We start from the raw sequence: 23,459 nt of genomic DNA on the forward strand, positions 1-23,459 counted from the left end.
AGAAAACATTGTGACCAGCAATGATTAATTACTGTAACACCGATTACAATTTTGTTATAACCTGTTTGATCAGATTTGTTGTTATATTAACACTTTGGGCCCCACATTGAGCCCTGTCAAGTGGCATGGCCCTGGGTGTGCTCTCGTTGCTCAGAAACAACCAAACATTGGTGTGCTGTCAACACTGTCTCCATTGAAAACAGGATGACACATTTTTGGTCCCCTCTGGGCAATAGGAAATTATCCATCATCTCTGAGGTGTGTCTGTCTTCTCAGTGCAGTTTCTCCAGATCCCAAATCATTAGGCCTTTCAAAGCTTCTCTGTTTGAACATGATTCCTGAGGATCTCCCCTCCTTCCAGGTGTTTCTACCTCTACCATTCAATGTTCTGCAGATACTGCATGTGATACAAACCAGGAACACATAAAACCATGGAGTAAAGGGACTAACACCTTTCATTTTAGTGCCATACTTTCAGAAAGGACATGACCCGATACATGCTATGCAAACAGAAATTACAGAACCAGAAATGATACTTTCCCTACCTTCTACAAAGATGAACTGTCTTCACTGTGAATATTCACTGGGCAGGGGCGATATGCTCAGCAGACATGGAAATTCTCACTCTTTCCAGGATTTCTCCAAGCTGTTTTTCAGATGAATCAATACCATGATGTCTCTCTGTAAGCAGCTGGAAAGATTTTCCTCACAATGAGACAACTGACTTCAACAACTTTTGAGTGTGTGGCATCAGAGTGACATGAAAACCATTCCTCTTACTTGTCCAGGTGGTCTTTCTGAGAGGTGTCTGCATGATCCTGCTTAGAGCTCTCCATCCATACTCTAGGCTATCTCAGCCATTAGCGCTGAGTGCTGTGGCACTTCTAGTGCTCAGCCGTGTGCAGTTCTGGTTTCCTGTTCCTCAGAGAGTTTTTAAATGCTTTAACAGTAGCTGCAGATAGTGCAGAACAAATGCACCTACTCTGGCATTAGAAAATGGATTAGGAACAAAGAGGTTTTTGTAGGAGTAAACACTGGATTTTAGGGCAAGCAATAAATAACTTTCAGAAAAAGGAGTCACCTGTTATGAAATTCCAGTACTTGCCTCAGACCTAAACCAGGAAGTGAAAAGAGATGCGCCCCAAACACAAAAACGCTTGGCTAGAAGGCTTCTGCAACAACATCTTTCAGTGAGAAGCGGTGATGTGCCTTTCCCTTGTTTTTTAAAAATATGTATTTGCACTAGATTTCTAACTGTGTAATATATGTTGTGGCTGAAAATTACTTCACTCAGCCTAGCTGTGTGATGGCAAGTTTCTGAACAAAGCTTTTCATATTACAGTCCTGGAGACAATCTAGTGTTACAGTATGATTCAGAAAGAATGTGGATTTATAGCTCAAGTGAAAATGAAATTCTATGAAAACACAATAGCTGAAAACAAAACATGACTCTGCTTGGAAGGAAAGTCTGAAAATTTGGAGGCCCAATCGTTACTATAAATCAACAAAATATTTTTTCTCTTGAATTGCTGAGGAGACAATTTTATTCTGATTTACAATGTTGTCAGCAGATCATCAGTAAGCTATTGCAAATAATCAGTAGCAGAAAGCAAGCATGAAATGTGGCAATGTCTCTTCTGAAGCTTGATAGGCTGGAGAAGTGGATAAACAAAAACCTTATTAAGTTTAACAAGGTGAAGGGCAGTGTCCTGCAGCTTGGGAGGAACCACTCCAGGAACCAGGACATGCTGGGAGTCAACCAAATGGAAAGAAGTTCTGCAGAAAAGGACCTACAAGTCCTTGAGGACACCAAGCTGAACATGAGTAAGCAATGTACCCTTGCCACTGAGAAGGCTACACTAGTCAAAGTAACACCAGCAGGTCAAGGGTGGTTATCCTGTCCCTCAGCTCTGGTGAGGCCACAGCTGGAGCACTGTGTTGAGCTCTGGGCAGACCAGTAAAAAAGAGACATGAGGCCACTAAGGTGATCAAAGGTTTGGAATATAATCTCCTTTGAGGAGAGATTGGGGGCTGGGGTATTTCAACCTGGAGAAGAGGAGGTTCAGGATGTGGGGGAGAAATCTCATCAGTGTGTATAAGCACCTGAATGCAGGGTACAAAGAGAATCGAGCCAGGTATTTTTTGTCAGTGCCAGTTCCAGGACAAGAGGCAAACTGGACATAGGAGGTTCCATCAGGATTCTGTGCTTATATAATCTGGTGAGTCCTCACAAGTGGTTCCAGAAAAACTCAATCTGGTGGTTCCAGAAAAACTCAAAGGGGAGCCTACAGTGATGATTCTGGTTTTTCCTGATTTTTCATTCCATATCTGGTCTTTTCCAACTGGATAAATACTATAATTCGGAAGATGGCTGGTCAGACATCTCAGAATAGAGAGGACTGATAAATATTGATCAGGAAAGTGAATGAAAGGATCACTAAATTGTGAAGAATGAGAAAAGGGAAAAACAAGGAATAAGGTAATAGTCAGTAGCTTCAAACCTTCTGTGTGGGCTGGGTTTCTTTTATCACAAAACTTTATATAATGTAAGCCTTCAGATATGATTTTTTCTTCTGAATACATAGGGTAGGTTGCCTGGAGGATCCCTAACTCCTGTCTGGTGCTAGCAGTGTGTGTCAAACAAGTCCTCCTTGGAGGATTCCATGAGAAAAAATTAAAGCTACAATTTAGAAAAAATAAATTGTCTGAAACTTTCTAGATGCTGCTGTTCATCCTCTTTTATTTGAACTCCTCCTCCTTTAACCTGACTTTTTTATCCCATTTTCTTTCTTTCTACTTATTAATACGTAGACCATCAATTTCTTTCTGCACACATTTTCACCTTTGCCATATTCTATTATTCCCATTGTACATCCTTTTTCAATGCTACCCTTCCTTAAGTGCTTTACTATACATGAATGAGTCACTTCCACTTACAGTTGGAATTGGGCTGTGTTATCTTTCTTGAGCCTATGTTTTCTTCGACGTCAGCTTTGAGATCTATATTTAGAGATACTTATTTTTAATTTAAAATCCCTTTTTCCTTAAAAAAAATAGAAAAAAAAGAAAAAAAGAAAAAGAAAAAAAGTGAATAGAAAAATTGTAACAGGAATTAAATAATTTGGTGAACTGTATATATACATATATATATATGTTGATTTGTGGCACCGTTTTTAGTTACATATTGCTTAAATTATCCACACACACAAAAAATATCTGCTCTCCATTTCAGTTTAATCAGATGAATGTAGAAATGCAGAATACAGAGTCTGAAGATTCATTAAGAATGATATGTGGCTCAGGAACAGTAAGTAACTGATCAAGAAACAGTCAAGAAAGAAGCATATGTAGATACTGAGTAATGCATTAAACCATGCCATTCTCAGTTGTATTAGTCTGATGTATTTAGTACTGATAAGTCAATTTTCTCTAACTAAAGGATTTGTTTAATTTACCCACCTCTAATCTGGAGAGACTGACTGTTGCATAAATAAACAAATGCCTTTGTCCACCAGATTACACTGCTCATATGCCTAAAAAACCCAGAATTTAGGAATAGAATCTTAGGGAAGAATTATAAAAATCAACTCCATTCACAGTAGCAGAGTAAGATTTAAAGAGTAAAGACATATTGCCCTAGGCATCCTTTAATTTTCAGTTATTGTTTTTTGGTTCAGTGAAAAGGATAACTTCTAATGTTTCAATTAGCTGTGACTACAGTAGGAAATACAGCATGCGGGGGATGTTGTAAAATGTTCTGCAGTTGCTTCAGCATTAAAATAATTTCTGTGGTATCCGATTAAAAAATAATAGCTACAGATGCACAGGTGCCTATGTTCTGTGATCACGGTAGTCACAGTGCCACCAATCAGCTGTGTAGTTCTTACCTGGTTTATGTGAAAGGAAGGGATTCCTTCTTCTTGCTTCAAAAATAACATAGTGAATATTATTTGATAACAGTCAGGTACTGAGTCAGTGAGTCAGTTAACTCTTCAGAGGTCAAAGAATAATGGAATTTGGTGCAATTCTTCCTAATCGGGTGGTAGATGTAACGACTGCATGTGAAACAACTGTAGCTGAGCTGAATGATGATTATTTTCCACCCAAGGTGACTGAGGCAATTTGAGATCTACAGTGGAAATAGAAAGGGTTTTCTGAAGCTGAGTTAATACTCTATTTGTGAAAAACAAACAGACAAAAAGCCTTTCAGAAAAGTGCAATTGCAACGGAGAACCTGGCATTACGGAAGGAGATACTCTGGCTGTATTCAGATACACACCACTTCATCTTCTTATTTCAGATGAATCTCAAATGTAAATATTCCTTTGGTATGTGTCAGCATTGAACTCTTTTAATGAACTTGATGACTTTGTTTCAGAATCCCACAAGCAGCTCTTGCCAGCTATGATGCATACATGGTTTTCTGTCATCACTTTAATCTTCCTCAGTTTTTCCCTTGGCAATTGTTCTTATTCATGCTTGCATGCACTAGAGAATTTACCATGTGGAATCCAAGTAGTCAAGTGAGCATTTAATGATATTAAATAAATATTTTCTATTGATTTAACCTGGAAGGAAGAGCTTGAAGCTTTTATTGAAAATGTGAACCAAGACCAACATTGTCATGTATCTACCTTCATTTGTATTTGCCCATGTCTCAACCCAGACACATATAGTTCTCAATTTGCACTGATCCAGCCTGTTATGGGTTGTGTGTGTGATAAATTTCCTTCAATTACTTAGAAATAAGAGGCTGCTTTCTTGTAGCAGAGACATCAATCCTTATTTGTCACCTTCATAAACTGATCACCACTGCTCCACTGATCTGTTAGTTAGTTTCTTGTCCATACACAAGAAATGTCACAAATATTGATAATATTTACATTATCTACAACAACATAAAATTTGCCCTTTGATTTTTACTTATTCATAAGCCAAGACTGAAGGTATAATATATGGGGCACTGAGTTGCTGTAGCAATCTGTGGGAAGTCCATGGATGCAGAGTCGCAGATATTTTGGTGGAGACAGGAAGGTTTGCCTTTTGTTTCAAGAAAGCTTTATTGTAAAACTGATTGCTTTGGAAAGAAAAAGGCTTAGTCATATAGCTGAGTTCTGATTCAATATTGTCTTCCTGATGACAGAAGAAAAGCAAAACGTATGTAACAAGACTGAGGAAGAGCAGGGTTTGTGCAGGATGTCAGTGGGTACAGCTTATCCTTGATGTTGCATGCCTGTTTGTGTGGCAGCTCAGGCTCAGACTGTGGATCTTACTGGCTTGTCTGAGATCTGACAAAACTATATCACTTCTAGCTGTGACACTGGGGTGGGAGTTAGCTGCCTTTTGTTCTACAGCCCTGCTACCAAAGCACATTATTTTTGGCCAGTTAAACCAGAAGCCTTTTTACCAAGAGAGCAGAGTGAGACAACCAGGCTGGAGAGTAACAAGAGCCACAATTTCCTTTTTTCATGTAGTGTTCCGGATGTGACTGAGCTGGTGGAAGAGGCAGAACACCCTGACTTGTTCTTGCTCAGTGTCTTTGTCAAAACTGGGGCAATGAGAAGAATGAGCAATACCCTGGTGGATACTGAAGTCCTAATAAATGATGAACAGACGAAACTCTACTTTTGTTTCTCTTTCATGGATTGTTTCCCCCCTAAAGCCTCTTTTTCCAAGTGCCTGAAAAGAGAGGATCAGACAGAAGTAACCAGTCCTGGTCCACCCATGTCTGTACTTTGCAGACAATGATGTGGATCTGCTCACTCTCACTTCTACTCTGCCTTTGTTGAGGAGGCATAAACTCAACACAGCAGGGTCACCAGAACCTCTTGTTTCCAAAATAACTCTTTTTTTCTCCCAAAATTAACTTTTCAGCTAACTATTTCTTTAGTAGCCTGAGCTGGCCTTAATGTAACTGACATTTCCAACTTAGTGTAATCTTAATGACAAATGACACAACACAAAGTTGGCTACTTTTTTTTGCAAGATTGGGCTTTTGACCACAATCAGAATTCTTATGAGAGTCTTGCTTCATTCCCAGTGGGAGAGGCCAGACAGTTCCCTCATCATCACTGCATAATAAAACCACCAGTTTACTCCCAAACTGACTGCCAACACTGTTATCTGTGAATACCACAATCCTCTGTTTTCTCAGCTGCAAACTCTTGAGTTTGAAAAAACACCTTAAGCTGTTGCTTGGGGTTTTTGTTTTGTTTTGTTTTGGTATAATTTTGTATATTTTTCTTTCTCTCTGAAAAAAATAGTCACACTATTTTCAAGGAAGCAAAGAATCTTTGAAGTGGAAATGGTGCATCTTGTCTAAAATTCCTGTACAGAAAGAATGAATTGTTGGGAATGGGAAATAGAGGGAACTACACCATAAGATCGCAGAAAATGACACATGATGAATATGCCAATACTTCACATGCCCTTGGGGAAGAAAAACAAACAATCTTGCTTGACTGGGCTGATAACTGATTCTATATTTATGGAATTACATTTTTCAAAGGTGGAAATATGCTGTTTGAAAAGAAAGATCATACAATATGTACAGACACAACTCATACTAAAAAGAAATATTTTATTGCCTCTCTAGAATAGCTTGTCTTTACCTGGAACACTAGTTTACTTTTTAGAAATATGTCATGTAAAACATAGCTACACAGTTTAAAGAAATAAGAGTCTCCAGTGTGCAGTTGCTGTTCTGTGCTCCCTTTATCACTTCTAGCTGATACACTGTACTATAATACAATCTCATGTAATCTGAATCAAGTGCAAACCCTATGCTGCAGAGGTTTACAGTGTGTCAAATACCTGTGGTGTCTCAGCAGCCAATACCACTCCCACAGAAGGTGGAAAGCACCTTGCTTGCTCTCTTCAAGGGGAGTAGGATAGAACTGGTATAGTGGTGTCAGTTACCACTCACAAGCACAGACAGTGTCTGTGGCTCTTTGGGATTGTGAGCAGCACTAAAAGCTATTTGCCATATTACTGATTTTTTTTGTTTATCTGTGATTGCCTCCTCTGCCCCCTGCCCAGCATCTTAGTAAATACCTTAACTCCCTTGCCATCTTTAAAAAAACAAACCATAAGTGGTATACATACTTTTTGTGTCTTGAGCACAGTCAACATTTAGTTCTGCATCAATGGTAGGTGGGAAGCTTAGCATCTCATGACTTGGCAGAACCTGTGACAGAAATAGAGAAAAAAATAAAAATAAAAAATTGGATGAATTGAATTCACCAAAGGAAGGCAATTCTGGGTGACTGGAACAACTTGTGAATTCCTGATTACTTTGGTGGATAGTTTCAGATGGAATTTGAATAATGGAGAGAGGGCATAAAGTTCATTTCGAGATTTTTAAATTAAATATTTCTTGTTTGCTTATGATTTTGTTTTCAACGTTTTCCGCATTTCATTTCAATATGGAAGGTGAGGTAGATGTTTCTGGAAAAAAAAAAGAATTGAACAAAATATTCAGTTAAAAAAATAGAGGTTTTTTTTTGTTAAAATAACTGGGAGAAGAATATTTCACATTAAATTATTATTGCCACTTTTTCATTCATCCAGCAAGCCAACCCAACCACTTCTGTGAACATCTCTGAGCAGGCATTTTACTCTGAGAGTAGTAGCTGGCTTCTTGAGTGGGACATCTGGGACTTGATTTTAATCCCATTTCACATAAGCAAAAAGAAAAAGAAGAAAAACACAACAGAAAAAAAACAAGCGACAAAAAAAAACAATTGCTGACCACCCTCTGACAGTCATTCAGGCAGTCCCTGAGCAATGAGAGCCTTACAGACTCCTCCCTCAGCATTTATTTCTGAGCATAATATTGGGCAGTACAGAATGTCCCTTTGACCAGCTTGTGTCAGCTGTACTGGTGCTACCCCTTCCTAACTTTTGTGCACCACCAGCTCCCTCACTGGCAAGGCAGTGTAAGAAGCTTAGAAGTCACTGACTCATTGTAAGCACTGATCAGTAATATTGGAAGCATCAATGTGTTATCAATACTTTTCATCACAGATCTGAAATATAATACCATGCAAGCTACTGTGAAGAAAATTAACTCTATCCCAGCCAGAACCAGCACAGAGATCTACAATTTCCACAGGGTTCATTCATCAGCAAACCTGTTAAGACCAGGCCCACAGTATGAGTGTTTATTTTCTGTTCTGATAGCTGAAAGCTTCTCACTACAAGGTACATAAGTGAATGCTGAAGTCTTGAAGATGAAAACAAACATTTACCACAGTCTCAGTTCTATAGATGACAAATTTATTAACATTGACTTCTCTTCCTTTGTCTACACTTCTGAGGGTCTTTGCAGTACTCCTTACTGCAGTATGTTAATGTTAATTTGTTAATTTGATTCTTGATTAGTGTGTCATAGTGGGTATAAGCAACACAAAGATGGCCTCATCCTCTCCCTGCTACTGATCTCTTCTCACCTTCTGGCTTATTTTTGGTGAAGTAGAAGGGGTCAAACAGATTCTGCAGCTCATGTACTCACCCCCAAGACCAGGCAGAGCTCCAATTCCTAACTCAAGTTACTCTCTGGGTTAGAGCCAAAGACTGAGCAAGCCAAAGCAAGAAAAATTGGCCTAGTTTTTATCACCCTCTGAACATAGTTGTTCTACAGAGAAGGTAAATATAGGAAGGAACATTATTTTGATCTGGAGAACTTTTCCTGGATTTCCAGGGATGCCTGTGTACCACTGAATATGGAAGAGGGAGATCCCTGCAGCAAAACTTGTACTGATGTTCTGTCTTCTTACTGTCCTCCAGAAACCCATGCCTTTGAGAACAGGCCTGAAAGGCAGCCATGATGGTTAGTTGCCTCATTTGTCTTGCTTGAATGTTTCATGAAGATTTTCCTACAGGGAGGTCTATCCCATTGATTTTGAAGTTGGTAGAACTCTTATTCCATACTGTCCGCTAAGTTAGAAATTCTTACTGATCTGATCAGACAATATATTGAATGTTGACTATGATCTTTCAAATTTGCAGAGTGTGAAGGATATTTAATTGGAAAGCATTGCAACAACAGAACAGTACAAAATTCCTGAAATTTTAGGATTGGAAAAGTGATTTGCATTTTCTGAAATGAATTTGTTTCAGCATGATGGTACTTCATAGTAGTGAAACATTTGCATGAAGATCCATAAAAACAGTGAAACAAAAAGAAGATACAGACAGCATGTTCTTCATTTAGAAACCTTCTGTACAATGTAGCAAAAACAGGGCTGGTGCTTCCAGCTTCAGCTATATAAAGCTGACATGCTGGAAAGAGTTATCAATTTCTATATCAGTGCAAGTTTTATAGTAACAGAATTTCATATAAGTGCTTTCGTTTGAAAAAGTAGAATGAAATTTAATGCAACAACAATGTCTAGTACTGGAAGGAATTTTTACTTAACTCTTGTTTCAGTTTTTCTTTAAAACAGTACTTTCTTCTCTTTCTACGTCTTTAATCTGAAAACTTCTTTGGCACTTTTTCCCAATAACTTCTTCTAATGCATAGAATAAATGTATTTCAAATTTTTAAATTTTCCAGTAGCAAAAAAAAATTCTTATTTGAAAAATCACAGAATCATAGAATTATTTAAGTTGAAAGGGACATTAAAAGGCCATCTAGTCCAATCCCCTGCAATGAACAGGGACACCTACAGCTATGTCAGGGTGTCCAGAGCCCCATCCAGCCTGACCTTGAGTGCCTCCAGAGATGGGGAATCCACCACCTCTCTGGGCAACCAGTTCCAGTGACTCAACACCCATACCGTAAAAATCTTCCTTATATCCAATCTGAGTACCCTGTCTTTTAGTTTGAAATCATTTCCCCTTGTCCTATCACAACAGACCCTGCTAAAGAGTCTGTCTCCTTCCTTAGAGCCCCTCTTTTGATACTGAAAGGCCACTATCAGGTCTCCCTGGAGCCTCCTCTTCTTCACACTGAACAACCCCAGCTCTTTCAGCCCGTCCTCATAGGAGAGCTGTTCTATCCCTTGGATCTTTTTTCTGGCCCCCCTCTGGACCTGTTCCATCAGGTCCATGTCCCTCCCGTACTGAGCAATCCACATCTGGATGCAGTAGTCCAGGTGAGGTGTCACCAGTGCAGAGTAGAGGGGCAGGATCACCTCCCTCTACCAGCTGGCCATGCTTCCTTGGATGCAGCTCAGGATATGGCTAGCTTTCTCATCTGTGAGGGCAGGGAGAGACTGGAAATCTCTCTGGGAGAGTGGAAGTGTCTTTATTCCTGTTTTACACCTGTTAAACTGGATCAGAGAGATAAAGCGATTGTCCCTAGAGGTGTCTGCTGTACCAGAAATAGAGCTCGCATTTGGGTTGACTCACAAATGTCAACAAATGACAGCTGTTGAATTGCAGGACCCATGACCATGTTTTCCCTCAGCTTCTCTCCACAAAAGAGTGCTTCATTCTGATTTTGACATGTAATTATATCTGGAAAAATATAGAAAAGATGTGAGAGATTCGCAGCATTACAATTACAGGTCCTGGAAGAGTAGAAGATTTAATCTTTACAAGACCTTCATGAACAATGTAATCCTCCTTTGACTTTTGTTTCTAGGAACTTCAGTGAGGTCATTGGTGATGCAGCAGTGCTGTACAGAACACCAGCTGTTCTTTTATTTACACAGTGAACAGAATTGACATTAAAAATACACAGAATAAGAAATGTGCAAAAAACGTGAAGGGAAAGGTGTCTCTTTGTCACATTTACTGTGCTAAGTCTCATGTGCTCATGATGCAGACAGATTCACTCTGAAAAATTTCTCTCAGCATCTGACCCTAAAATATTTAGAGCAACTGATTGAATTGAAAATTGAAATATTTTATGTTTTTATTAGCAGGAGCCATTAAATCCCTAACTAACCACATCTTCCTAAAATAAATAAACAAATAAATAAATAAAAAGAAAAACAGAAGTAAACAGAGCAGCTATTTAAAGAAAGAGAAGGGCAAGGAAGTCTTAATGTCCTTTATGAACATGATAATGCCGAATGACACAAATATTTTAAACAACCACTTATAAAATTACTGCAAAGTAAATGGAGCCAGTGTACATCAAGATACGTCAAGATACTACCCAACAAAAGTGATTCAAGTTTTTCTTGCCATTGTAGTTCTGTATCAAGCAGATAGTTAAGGAAGCTGGAGATACAGTATTGTTCAGTGAGGTTCTTACTGTAGCACATGATGTTAGCCTTTTGGTTGGGCAGACATACAAGTTTTCAAGCTAGACTGTAATCTGGGAAAAATTATAGCTGCTAACAGTGTGCTAACGCTCTTTGGACTTGCTGGAAAAACCTGCCAAAGCAATGAAAGTGCCTGTGATATCACAAAGCACCTGACTGTGCTCACCCCAGCTCCTAAGACTGTGTCACTCAGCAATATTTTTAACTGAAAATTAGATGTGAAAAGTTCCCTCCACAGTGCAAAGTAGAAATAAGCATCTAGGAGTGAGATACACTGTAGAACCTGCTGAGTTCAGTTTCCTGTGGAGATAAATGGGAAATACTGAGGAGCTCCAAGACAATGGCATTTCATTCACACGCAAGATGCCACAGTGAGAAGCTGCAGCATCTGGAAGGCAAGTGGTTATAGCGTTCACCTGGAGTGCATAGATCAAATTCACAACCTTTCTGTGCTCATATCCCTGAGGAAATTGTTCAGCCACCATGAAATTCTCTGATAGGGCCCTCTCAGTCTGTGCATGTGTTTGGAACACAGAGAAAGAGAATGAGGTTAAGATTTACATCTGGGAAGAGAAAGTTCTGTTTCCAGTCCCTAAACCAATGTATTTCCATGCATTCTCATACAAAGTGGAGCAACTTTAGCAGGGGTGGCTGGGAGAAGCCCACTTCAGGGCAGTCTGTGGTCTGGTGGCTGTGGCCCTTTCCAGCTTGAAGACAGATGACATTCAGCTGGAGCGGAGACCCTGAATTCTACAGATTTTTTACTTTTTTCAAATTGTTTTAGATACCAAAGTGCTGACTCTAAATCTGGTAACCAGTTTTGATGCTTCCCTGGAAATGTGTACCAGAGGAAGGTGTCCTTGATGTAAAAGATCCACACAGTTTTCCAGGCACAGGAGTTGCTAGAAACAAGTCTTGCTTCACAATGTTGCATAGGCTTGTTGGCCTTTAGCAGAATTTTGGTATATACAAAAAAAAATTATATAAAATAATTCAAATCAAGGGAGTTTCACTTCTAGAATTTTTCATATTTTTATTTTTATTGTGGTGCGGCAATGACTAAATAGAACAAGCTACATACCTGTCAACTATACTGCTATCCCAGCCCAGCAGCCTGGAGTTAAAATAATCCACCTAGCTCAGCAATGTGGATGCCATTTATGGCAGTGCTATGTCAGAGGCTGGAAGTCTAATTCAGGGTCTCCTTTATTATTTTGCCATCACTGCTATGAGCTCACTAGGATGGGATTTGCACAGTCACAAGTGCTGATTGCTGTGGCTTCGGCTCCCTGCATTATGCTGTCTCTGGCAGCACAGTCCAGCTGTTTATGCAGGTCTATAGTGTCTCCTCGGGGCATTTGTAAAAGAAAGCAAGCTGCCACTTCGAGGAAGGTAACAAACAACCTAAACTCAGCTGCATTTTACAGAAATTACAGTGAGTTGTTTCCTACTGAGCTTCAGCCTGTGGCATAGAATGCCTTGGATACTGAAGATTTCACTGGGTTTCACAGCTGCTCAGTAAGGAAGTAACTTGTATGATTTTTCTTGCACTTGTGAGAAAGAACTGAATGCCTGCGGTGAATCTAATTGAAAGGCATAGATCCTTGGTATCACCTTCACCTGCTAAATGCTCTTTATCTCACACAGGGTATGTGGTCCTGTGAACCTTGCAGTGGTTGCCCACCACAGTGTGGAGATGGACTATAGTCTTGGCAGCAGCATGTGATTCTCTAATGCAGGATGAATAGCAGTTCTTGAATCCTCTGAAATATCCTGCTCCGTGTCCATGATCTCCAAAATGGAGCTCTGTAGCTTTCCTGCAAGGTTTTAAATGTTAGTTCCTCCTCTCATATTGATTGCTGGAGCACGTAGTGCAGTGCATTTCATTATGTGTTAACAAAAATTGTTCAATAGGCTTTAAAAATACAGTGCCATTTAAGCACATGGTGATCGTGGCAAAAATTGACAGAAATAGGTGTACTTCCCTTCATCATAAAATAGTAGCCATGAGCATGAAAGCAAGATCATTTTTAATAGTATGTGCAAAACATCCTACGGTTAGTCTCCATCCTCCACTGGAGACTGTCTACTAAAAATTGAACTCAAAATTCAGGACATGTTGTTCTCTTCTGTCTTTTCTGACTCCTGTGTATATTGACTGCATTGAACTGTTTACTTTGCAGAGTACTATTCTGACATTATATACCTGTTAATTATAATTTTTCATAGTTTGGGTGCAGTCCATCTTTCTTATCTCAGTAAGTGTGATGATGACATTTGAGATGCTGTTGGGTATGTGAGCCAGCTCCAGAGGACCAGCTTGTGTAATAACAGATTTGTGCTCTGCTGGGTTACGAGATGATAACTAAGTTCCTGATGGCAGTATGTGATACTTTATGCAGTTAGACAACTGCATAAAGCCCCACACATCTATGCTAACATCATGAGGCTCTAAGTTTCTATATGCAGACCTGAAGACAAAAAAGTGCTACTAGTTGTTAGTCATCTCATCCTAAAGTAGACATCTAAAACAGCTCAGATGCTTTTCATCCTATAAATGCCTACTATTCTTCATTCCTTATTTATTTATATCAAAGGAGTTTAGGCATATAGCTCACGTATACTTCACAGACACAAAAGTCAGATAATTATAGTTCCACCCTGGATAGAATAACTGATAAACAGAAGAGATATCCTGCTGTTTCCTAATCACTGGATCTTTGCTTAAAAACTGTAAGACTAAAAAGAAAGACAGAGACCAAACGTAGCTGTGGAGGCCAGTGTACCTTTGATATGGATAGTGTGCAGCTCATTAACTGGCTGATATTTGGCCTGCTGTGTGAGTAATGTGATAAAAATCTTGTGGCATTACAGTACTTAATACCTCTGGTTTTTTTTTGTTTTTTTTTTTTGCGGACACGGCAAATCTGAATAGGCTTTCAGTAGAACAAAGACATGTACTATTTGAATATTTCTACTAGATAATGTCTGTGAAGATTTATTTTTACTTACAGAGCTGTTGGATAAAGATCAAGGGATTGTGGCTGAATGTTTAATAACACATATATCAGTAAAGTTAGATCAATCATTAGGATACAGTACCCTGAGTTTACTTTCAGGTTATGGATAGCAAATGAAGCTAATTCATGAATATACTTGTTTCATGAAAGAGGAAAAAAAAAGGTAATAAATGTAACTTTTCTAGGGTAATTTTTCAGTAGGTTTTATATTCATATTCTTTCTGATAAACTGGGGTTTTGAGTATATAAGAGGAATCGTGTTTTATTAGACAAATCCTGATTCTCTTGTTCAAGGCAATCACTCATAACTTGTGTATTCTTTGCACATGTGAACACGCACTTCCATGAATAGTTGAATAATTGTATTTTTAGAGGTTAATAAGGCAACAAACCAAAACAAACAGAAGAAACCAAAACAAAAAAACCCACATCATTGAACAATTGAATCTAATGCTGTGGATATGTTTTCTTCATTCCAGCTTATGAGGAAGTTTGGAATATAATATGCTGTGTCCTTTTCCTTTCTAGGTTTCCTACGTAAAAGCTATTGACATCTGGATGGCCGTGTGCCTTCTCTTTGTCTTTGCTGCATTACTTGAATATGCAGCAGTCAATTTTGTTTCACGACAACACAAGGAGTTTCTGAGGCTCCGGAGAAGGCAAAGAAGACAAAACAAGGTATAGTTGTCCATTACTTGAGGTGCCCAACTTTACCCTGACAGCATACTTGACATAGAGGTTTGTTTCTCACCTCAGCTCTCACCCTCAATGAACAGTCTCATTTTAATGTTGCCTTTTTTTTTTTTTTTTTTTTTTTGTGATTTACTCAATGAGAAAGGGTTGAAAATTATCTGCTGGCTTTATTTACAGTTCATAAAGATAGCAATAAATGTCAATAGACTGGTTATTGATTCCAAGAATTTTATTCTCTTCTTAAAATTACTGAAGCAGCTGTGCCTTTACCCATACATTTATTAGACATTTAGGCTAAAGAGACCTCAGATTTTCTTTTAATCCAGAAATATGTTATTATGTGGTACCAACTAACAAATAAGGAACAATGATACAGACAGCATACTAACATTATTATTTCTCTGAATTCATCCAGACATGCTAACACAAGGATATGCTTAAGACCTGTCTTTTCTACTGTCTTTTCCTCCTAAAATTGGAGATTCTTTAACAAAGCTCCCTGTGATCAGCAGCTTTGTCCTCACTACTAAACCACCAATGGTCGGTTTATTTCCCTGCTGAAACCAGTAAACATGATCAGTGAAAAAAAGAAAAGGATTAGAACAATTTCAAAATTTATTTATGATAGTAACTTCAGTTTTTTAACAAAGGGACGTTTTGTGAATATTATAATTATATAATTTTATACTAGCAACTGAAATGTAGAAGAGAGGCTTGTTTTTAATGTAGATGTCAGCCTGGAAATATTTTTAGGAAGTCTGTCAATCTTTCCTGATTTCTCATTTGTTAAATGAAAAGGCTCTCGCCTTTTCATATAAGAATAGACATTAAACTGAAATTTAGTCAATTTATGATCAGTTCCCATAATTGTAGCATCTACATCCTTCCTGTATTTCTATCATTGGAACTCAGTATCAGCAGAAACATTTAAGTTTGCTTCTCCGTAAAAACATTTGCTAGGCAAAGTAAGTATTCATTGGAGTCACATGAAGTTTTCAAGTTTCTAATAATGGTTTCCTTCCTTACTTGAGGAATAACAAGAATGGCATAGGGCATTTGTGTTTTGACAGGTCTGTCTAATGATTATTCTGTAGCTAATGGAATATTTGATGGATGCTCTGGGAAGCAATCCAGTACTGTCCTCTGGTTTAATGCTGTTGTCAGATGAATTGAGATTCTCATTCAGATTCAGAGAGGGAACAGAAATGCTTGTCCATCTGCAGGCACACATAGCAGATACACTGCCACCAGAAACCTTTGTTTCCAGTAACAACATTGCCACAGCAGAAGCTGCTGTATGAAGTCTGTAATTTCAGTTTTGGGAATGATTTCATCTTCTGACGTGAACTAGTTGCCAAGCCACTACTGGTAAATAATAGTATGGCAGTGATGTCACTTGAAAATTATGAGATTCTGGCTACAGAAATGGTCATTCATCTGCTGTCAGAATGGTTATTTTGGTGACTATTAAGGGAAAGGCACTTGAAAACTAATCATCAGAAGAAACCACTCAAGCAAGTCAGTTGATTCTACACAAAATGTGCAATTCCCTAATTAAATGCTGCATAACACTCAGGTGATGTAAGAGTGACATCCATTTGCACAGGGTTTCTATTACTTTGAATCTGGTTGCACAAATTTCAAAATAGAGAATGATGACACTGAGGCCAGCTCTTTATGAGACATTTTCTGCATCTCTTCACTTCAGTTTGTATCTCATGATTTTCTCTGTTTTGCCTTGAAAATGGTTCACATTCTTTTGCATGATGGTCTTCTCTAACTGAGCCATTCTTCTCTTTGCGTGTTATGTATGTGTTGTTGTGTTGCCACTGTGCTGTTCTCATTCTTGCTGCTGCTATGTATGCTGACACTCTGGGGACAGGCACAGACTATGACTGTTGGGAATGAAAGCGTCGATTCCATGAGGCGCATGAATGGCTTGCAGAGAAAAGAGTCATCAGCTTACGGGACAGTGAATCAGATCGGCAATTCAAGTTTGAGGGTAAAAATGTAGAGGGAAAGAGAAAGCAAGAGGGAGCTTCAATATGTGCAATGATGTCATAAATCAGCAGAATGGATGATTTTCATGGCATCGCTAGTAGCCTCTTGCACTCTCTTTGCTAAATGTCCCCACAAAATATAGAGTACTGTCCCCAGCATGAACAGCAGTTTCATGTTGCATGTTCCTCTGGCCCTTCTTTACGATTGCTATTTTCCACGGTTGGATTGTGCTGTTCCTTCTCCAAACCTAAGGAAAATATATGTGCATTCAGTACCCTGGTCTTGTACATATATATGGGGGAGGATGGGAGTTAGGGGATTGGGTGTGATGCAGGAGCATAGGAAGTGCTTTGCCATAGAAAATCCCACACTGTGTCATCTTTCAGATGACTGCATCCCAACCACATTAGGTACATATAATGAAATGCATTTTACTGGTATGACATTTATTCCTGAACTGTCAACCTGCGATGTTTCTTCTTGTCATGTCCTAAATGTTGCCTAGTGGAGTATGAATACCTATGAAGGAAAAAAAAAATGTATTTCACTGTTTTCTTTCTACTTGTTTTGAGAAGAGCCATGGGGCTGAAATTTTTTACACAGTGTGATGTGTAGTAGATCTAAAGCAATATGATAACAGCTGATAGATCCAGATTACGGGGTGAGTTGTGGAAGTAATAAAATCAGTGATGGAGAGAGAAACAAGCTTAGTGTTCAGCTCATTGCTTGCTACTGGTGTCTGAGAAATGAAATCCATTCGTTCAAATAAAAGAGGACTAGAATTTAGATTATTCAGGACCTGGTCTTCCAGAACAAAAACACTGATGCCCAAATAGCTTTTGAGCTGTAATTGGCCTCTTTCTTTGATCAAGGTCTGTAAAGTTATGTCATGATAAGATGTAGATGATTTTAGTGGATTTTGTTCACTGTAAGGGAAATTACTGGCTTTCAAAATCAAAGCAAATAACACAGATCCTGTTACACTGCAAAATTATGTTAGAGGGCTTGCAATGCAATAAATCAATCACTTAAAGAGCAACAATAGCAAACAGTAGAAGAGTCTTCATTTCTGTATTCTTTCTACTGTAGAAATAATATCATTTGCCCATACACAAAAATGAACATAAGCACAAAGGTTTTAGGTGCATAACCAATATTACTGTGCTGCCAATGGAAAGCTGATGTGATAACTCTACAAAAGCAGTCCAAACAAAAACTTAGTGTTGTCTGTCTTATCAGTCATATAGTGCTAGTAGTCCAGCTAGGTTCATCTAAAACCCAGCTACTCTCTGACTGCAGAAAACTCGCAGAAATATATAATCTACACCACAAAAGTGATTTGCTCTACTGAGGTGGAGGTTTCTGGAGCAGTGCAGTCATAGTTGAAGCTTGGTACTTTTCTGATCAAGAGAAGGAGGAAATAATGTAGCCTTTGGTACCACAAGAAACCTCACAAGCAGAGTGTGTGGCTCACTGAGTTATTGCTCACTGAGCTGAGGGCTTCTGGTGAATGCAATCCCTAAAGTCACAGGAGAATGACTGAGATATAGTCAAGAAGAGACAGTGAAAAAGTGACATTGTTTAGTACTGACACTGCATAGTAACAGAGTTAGTTTGAAGAAATAGACACCAAGCTATGCCTGGTCAAGATTCTTGGATTAAGCAGATTGGTCCTCAGAACAGTTATCAGTTTTGTAAGCCTACATCCCTGTTTTCATTGTTTACTTCTGTGTTGTGTTCCTCACAGTGGTGTGACCTTCTGAGCATTTTATGACAGCACAAGAAATCCGAGACCGTCAGAAGTCAGGAAAGTTAATGTTTCTCCAGGAAAGTTTAGGTTTTACTGATGACTGTCCAAAACTTGTAATTACAACTGAACAATTGACCCACCCCTGTATTAGAAACTGAACTATCAGGACCTGTTGCCAACTCCTGTAAGGAATGAAACTCCATATCCTCAGCTACACAACCCTTCAACCTGTCTGCATTCTCCACACAGTTTCTCTTGGAGGAAATATTCAATCTTGTCCTAAAGATTTATTTAGTATTCCTGCTCACAATGAAATGCATCCAACAGTATCCATATCTCCTTGCTTAGAGAAATGGTTGCTTATTTGCTGTACAATATGATATTACTTTTTTGTATAGGGAGAGTACAGGATGAAAAAGCTGTGAGTCTGATGGCATGAAGGAAATAATACAGTTTCATCATACTGAAATCTAAATTTGCTAAGTGCCAGATCACCTGAAGAAAAACAACTTCTTAAAATATTATCTGTAATAATCACAGAAGATTTGGTTATTTTTCAAAATGATGGGTTTCCAAAAAGCAGAGCTATGTTTACATAGGATCAATCATATCTTTTGGAAAACAGTAATTATTGTGTCATATGATCAGTAGTCAAAATGAGTCACAGTACACTAGTATTCATACCAGTGTCTCAAAGATGACTTTCTAAATCACACTGTGTCCAAGAATAGGGGTTAAATCTGGGAGTGTTAGAGTTAAACTAATACTGTAATACTTCACAGCCTGAACAAAAAAATTGTGCAGCTGGAGGCTGTGACAGAATTTAATCTCGTGTAGGGAACATGGAGCAATACAAATAACAGTGCTGCAACCAGGGGGGCTTAGATGCATGCAGATTAGCAGAGGGAGGCACAAATGGTGTTTTCAAATGACAGAGCTGGGAATGAGACTCAGTGATTACAGCAGCAAAGGATAACTCTGCTAAGCAAAGGAGGCAGCACCCGGCCGAATGCTTGGGAGAACTGCTGATCTCTGGATAGAGCTGCCCATGAGCAGGCAGGTACCCACCAAAATAATGCCACCACATCAGGATGATCAGATATTTCCATCTTAACAAAGGAGAATGCATGCATAATAATTTTCAAAGGCTGTCTGCTGTTTTAATAGCACTGAAATCCCTCTGTCAGAAACCCAGATGATTTTCTATTTCCTAGACCTGTCAGCTAAAAAAAAAAATCACAGCCTGCTTTTGCCTTTAAAACACTTGGTACTATTGTCCCCAATGGAAATTTTTGTCCGCTAGCATCTGTGTGTACAGCACTCGGTGGGATAACGTGCAGGGCGTGTGTTATGTAAGATGCCGCATCATGTGAATAATGGAAGTGCTCAAGGAAAGCCCTTCTTGCTGAGCTATTTTTGGTGCACGCATAGCGAGCTCTAACACATGAGCTTCATTGTGAAAAATAGGAATCTGAGCCTGAATGGCTTTTTCTCTCTCTGACATCTTGCTTACTTAGCGGATTAAAGAGTGGGTAGCTTTTGCTGTAGATAAACACCCTCAAGATATTGCAGTTACTTCTCTTTCTCCAGGGCAATTGCATTATCACTTTAGTGTAAATGCACAGAAAAAAAATCCATTGGAAGATAAATAAACCGAGATGATAATTTAGCTTGAAGAAGTACTCTGTACAACTGCACAGAACCAGTTAAATAATAGGCAGAATACATTTCAACATGTTGCTGTGTCACCTTGCAGCTTCATCTGAATGTCCTTGTTTGCCTTTTTACTGTGAGCATGAATAGGCTAGCAATGGCCCTAGTTAACATCAAAGTATCTTTATTATTTATTGAGTAGATTTGCTGTAAACATTTAAGCAAAAGCATTGTTTTGAACTAGAAGAACACCTTGATAGAAATCCTTAGCCTGGCTCTAGGCACAGGCCAGAAGGCTCATGTAACAGTGAGTCCTAAAACGAAGAGTAATCTGTAGGGAAAGAAGGTGTTCAGCCATGGGGGTGGAATCTGCTGTGTAATGATCAGAACAGACTAAGCTTACTGGAAATGCGGATTTTTCCAGCAAAAATACAAGCATAGACAAAGAGGTAAAGTGGAAGAGAGAACTTGTTTACTTGTTTGTAAGGCACTGCTTATAAGTGTTGTGAAAAATGGAATTTGTTTTTCTTACAATAGTGTAGGAGGATGGAAGCTAGGAGAACTCATAATCAACAAGTATTTGTGACTAATGGGTAACATAGTTTCAGATTATATATGATGATATGTGATGATGAACTGTGGTTTTGTTGTTGTTGTTGTTTCACTTGAAGCAAAGACATAGAAGAAGAAAAGGACAGTCATATTTTCAAGGAGAGAACTCTGAAACCAAAATAAAAATATTGGGTGCATTAAACATTCTATAATTAAAGGCAGACTATAGGTAGTGGACGCCAGACAAATGGAGAACCAATAAGGATTTGGTAAGATTGCAAAGTGGTGAACCTTACTATCTACTGAAATGACCAGAATGGAGCAACACAGTATCCTGTGGGAGAAAGGGAAAGATAATCACACTGTAGGGACCAGATGCTGCTCCGAAACAGCAGCTGGGACATCACACACCATAAAGACTTACACTGACTAGCCCAAAAGTACATCGTTCCTTAATTTTAAGATATGAACAGGATGTAAGGTTCAGAGAACTAAGTTTAAAGGGGCTGCAGAATAATAAAGTCACAAGATTTCGGATCTGGAGCTATGAAATAGCTGTATGCTGTGCCACCTGGGACAGATAAGACTAGAGAAGCCTGAAGGTGTACCTGATAGAGTTTAATTGTTTGCTTGGTAGTGTTACTCTTGCTTCAGAAGCTACAAGTCCTCTCTCATGCCTACCCAGCATGCAGTGGCTGAAAGGACCATCTTGGAATTGACAAGCCTTGGGGACTGAAGTTTGCAGTTCACTGGAGTGAGTTTGTCCTGGTAGTTATTCAAGAACAGCAGGAAATATGCCAGAAATGAACTCTGCAGTTTTCAAGCTCATGAAAGGTACTCCCCAGCTGGGTGCAAATGTCTCATTTTTTATTATACCTAGGGGAGAGTGCAAACCAAAAATAGGGCAGGGGAAGCTAAAAAGAGCCAGGAATCAGTGTTCTCATTTTTGATGCTTTAAAGCAACAAGAAGTATTTTTTTCAAGGATCACCTGACACAGGCACAAACTTGTGTTTTCTGAATTATTTTAGATACAGTGATTCTTTCATTGAATATGTTCTGGCCTACCTTATTTCATGAAAAATTTTGTGAAAAAAATTTTTTTAGAAAAAACTTTTGATGATTAAAACTGAAGAAGACTTCAGGACTTAGCTTAAAATGTCCCTTCCTAAGACTCCATAAAGACAGTAAAAATACACTGTAGTTCCAAGATTATGGTCATGAAAAGAGGTTTTCAAGCATGGGGTCAAACTTTGTCCCATGTTTCCTACTTTGTTCATCCCACATAGGTAGCTTATATTTAGTCTTTTCCTGCCCAGAATCTGGACCAAACAAGGCCTCAGTCTCAGGGTTTCCTGACACAGGTATTGTCAGTTCTTTTTCCTGAGATGGAGGTAAAGATATCAGGGAGGGGAAAAACTTCTGATCCCACGCTGATCACAACACTTTGTATCAGTTCTGAATTCCATCCTAAGTTTTATATTCAACAGAATTCCAATGTGAATAAATACAAATTAGTCTTTCTGCAAGGGAATGAAAGGGTCATACTTTTACAGCCAAACATAATATTGGCTAAGAATATCAGTATTGCTGTATCAGTTTATTTCCAACGTAACTTGCAACTGTGCTTGCTCTGTGCATCTCCAGAGCATAGCACACCAGTTGCAACAAATTACATGGTAAATTGGTGAGATGGGCAAGTGTTCAGTAGGATCCATGAAACGCATATTTACATCTGACCCAATTAATCCTGTTCTCCGCTGGGGATAGAAGCTGCTATTTGAATGTAATTAATTGTGAAGCATTCTGTAATGATGTTGTCCAAATGACATTGTGCAAAACCAAATTGTATTAAATAGACTGTTGAAACCTCATGCTGTTTCAAGGTCTGAAAATCTTAATGGGTTCTGGTAAAATCCAGTTTTTAGAGTGCTTCGAAAAAGGTGGTGTTGAAGTATATTGTTTCTCTCTCTCTCTCTCTCGCACACACACACACACACACACTCTTTTTTTCTTCTTCAACTAGAGTGTAATTCCTTTTTAAAGGTAATAATCAGTACTTATAGAAAACTGATTGCTCAGACACAGTTACTGACAATTTTGGTTTGATGAAGTGATTAGAGATATTAATATCACTTGATCCACTGCTAGAGAAAAATGTTTTTTGGTGTAAACATAGTTATCTGTATTTGAGTACTGCTCACAAAGGGTTGTTGTTGTTGTTGTTGTTGTTGTTTGTTTGTTTTCTCCCCAATAATAATAATCTCTCATCTTGCAGAGAAGTAATTGACTAGGAGTGGATGGTAGGAAATGAGATTTTCTTTTCTACTGCATGAAGAAGGGTCTGGGAAGAGATACAGTGAAAGGCTCAAATAGTCTGAGTGCTTGCTGTCTTCTCGAAATCCTCATCCATTTCAAACTGGAAGCATTTGAAAACTCCTTGCCAGGTCATGCCACAGCTCACTAAGAATTTACCCATTTCCAGTCACTATAACTGGGATGTTCTCATGACATTTCAGAGCTGGCACAGCCCTTGTTCTGTCCACCCAAAATTTATTTAATTCAAGATCAGTGCC

General features: G+C 38.7%; 1 protein-coding gene across 2 annotated transcripts in view; it reads left to right on the forward strand.

Annotated features, from left to right (window-relative positions):
- Positions 1–23,459, forward strand: part of GLRA2 (glycine receptor alpha 2) — a 126,095-nt gene that overhangs the window by 83,957 nt on the left and 18,679 nt on the right. For both annotated transcript variants that reach the window (XM_065741390.1, XM_065741391.1), the window contains exon 8: positions 14,765–14,914. In XM_065741390.1, coding sequence (XP_065597462.1) covers positions 14,765–14,914 — 150 coding nt within the window. The remainder of the gene's footprint in view (positions 1–14,764; positions 14,915–23,459) is intronic.

Source organism: Cyrtonyx montezumae, unplaced genomic scaffold, assembly GCF_038088225.1.
Source record: "Cyrtonyx montezumae isolate F1298 unplaced genomic scaffold, pur_monq_1.0 scaffold_3, whole genome shotgun sequence".
Classification (NCBI taxonomy): Eukaryota; Metazoa; Chordata; class Aves; order Galliformes; family Odontophoridae; genus Cyrtonyx; species Cyrtonyx montezumae.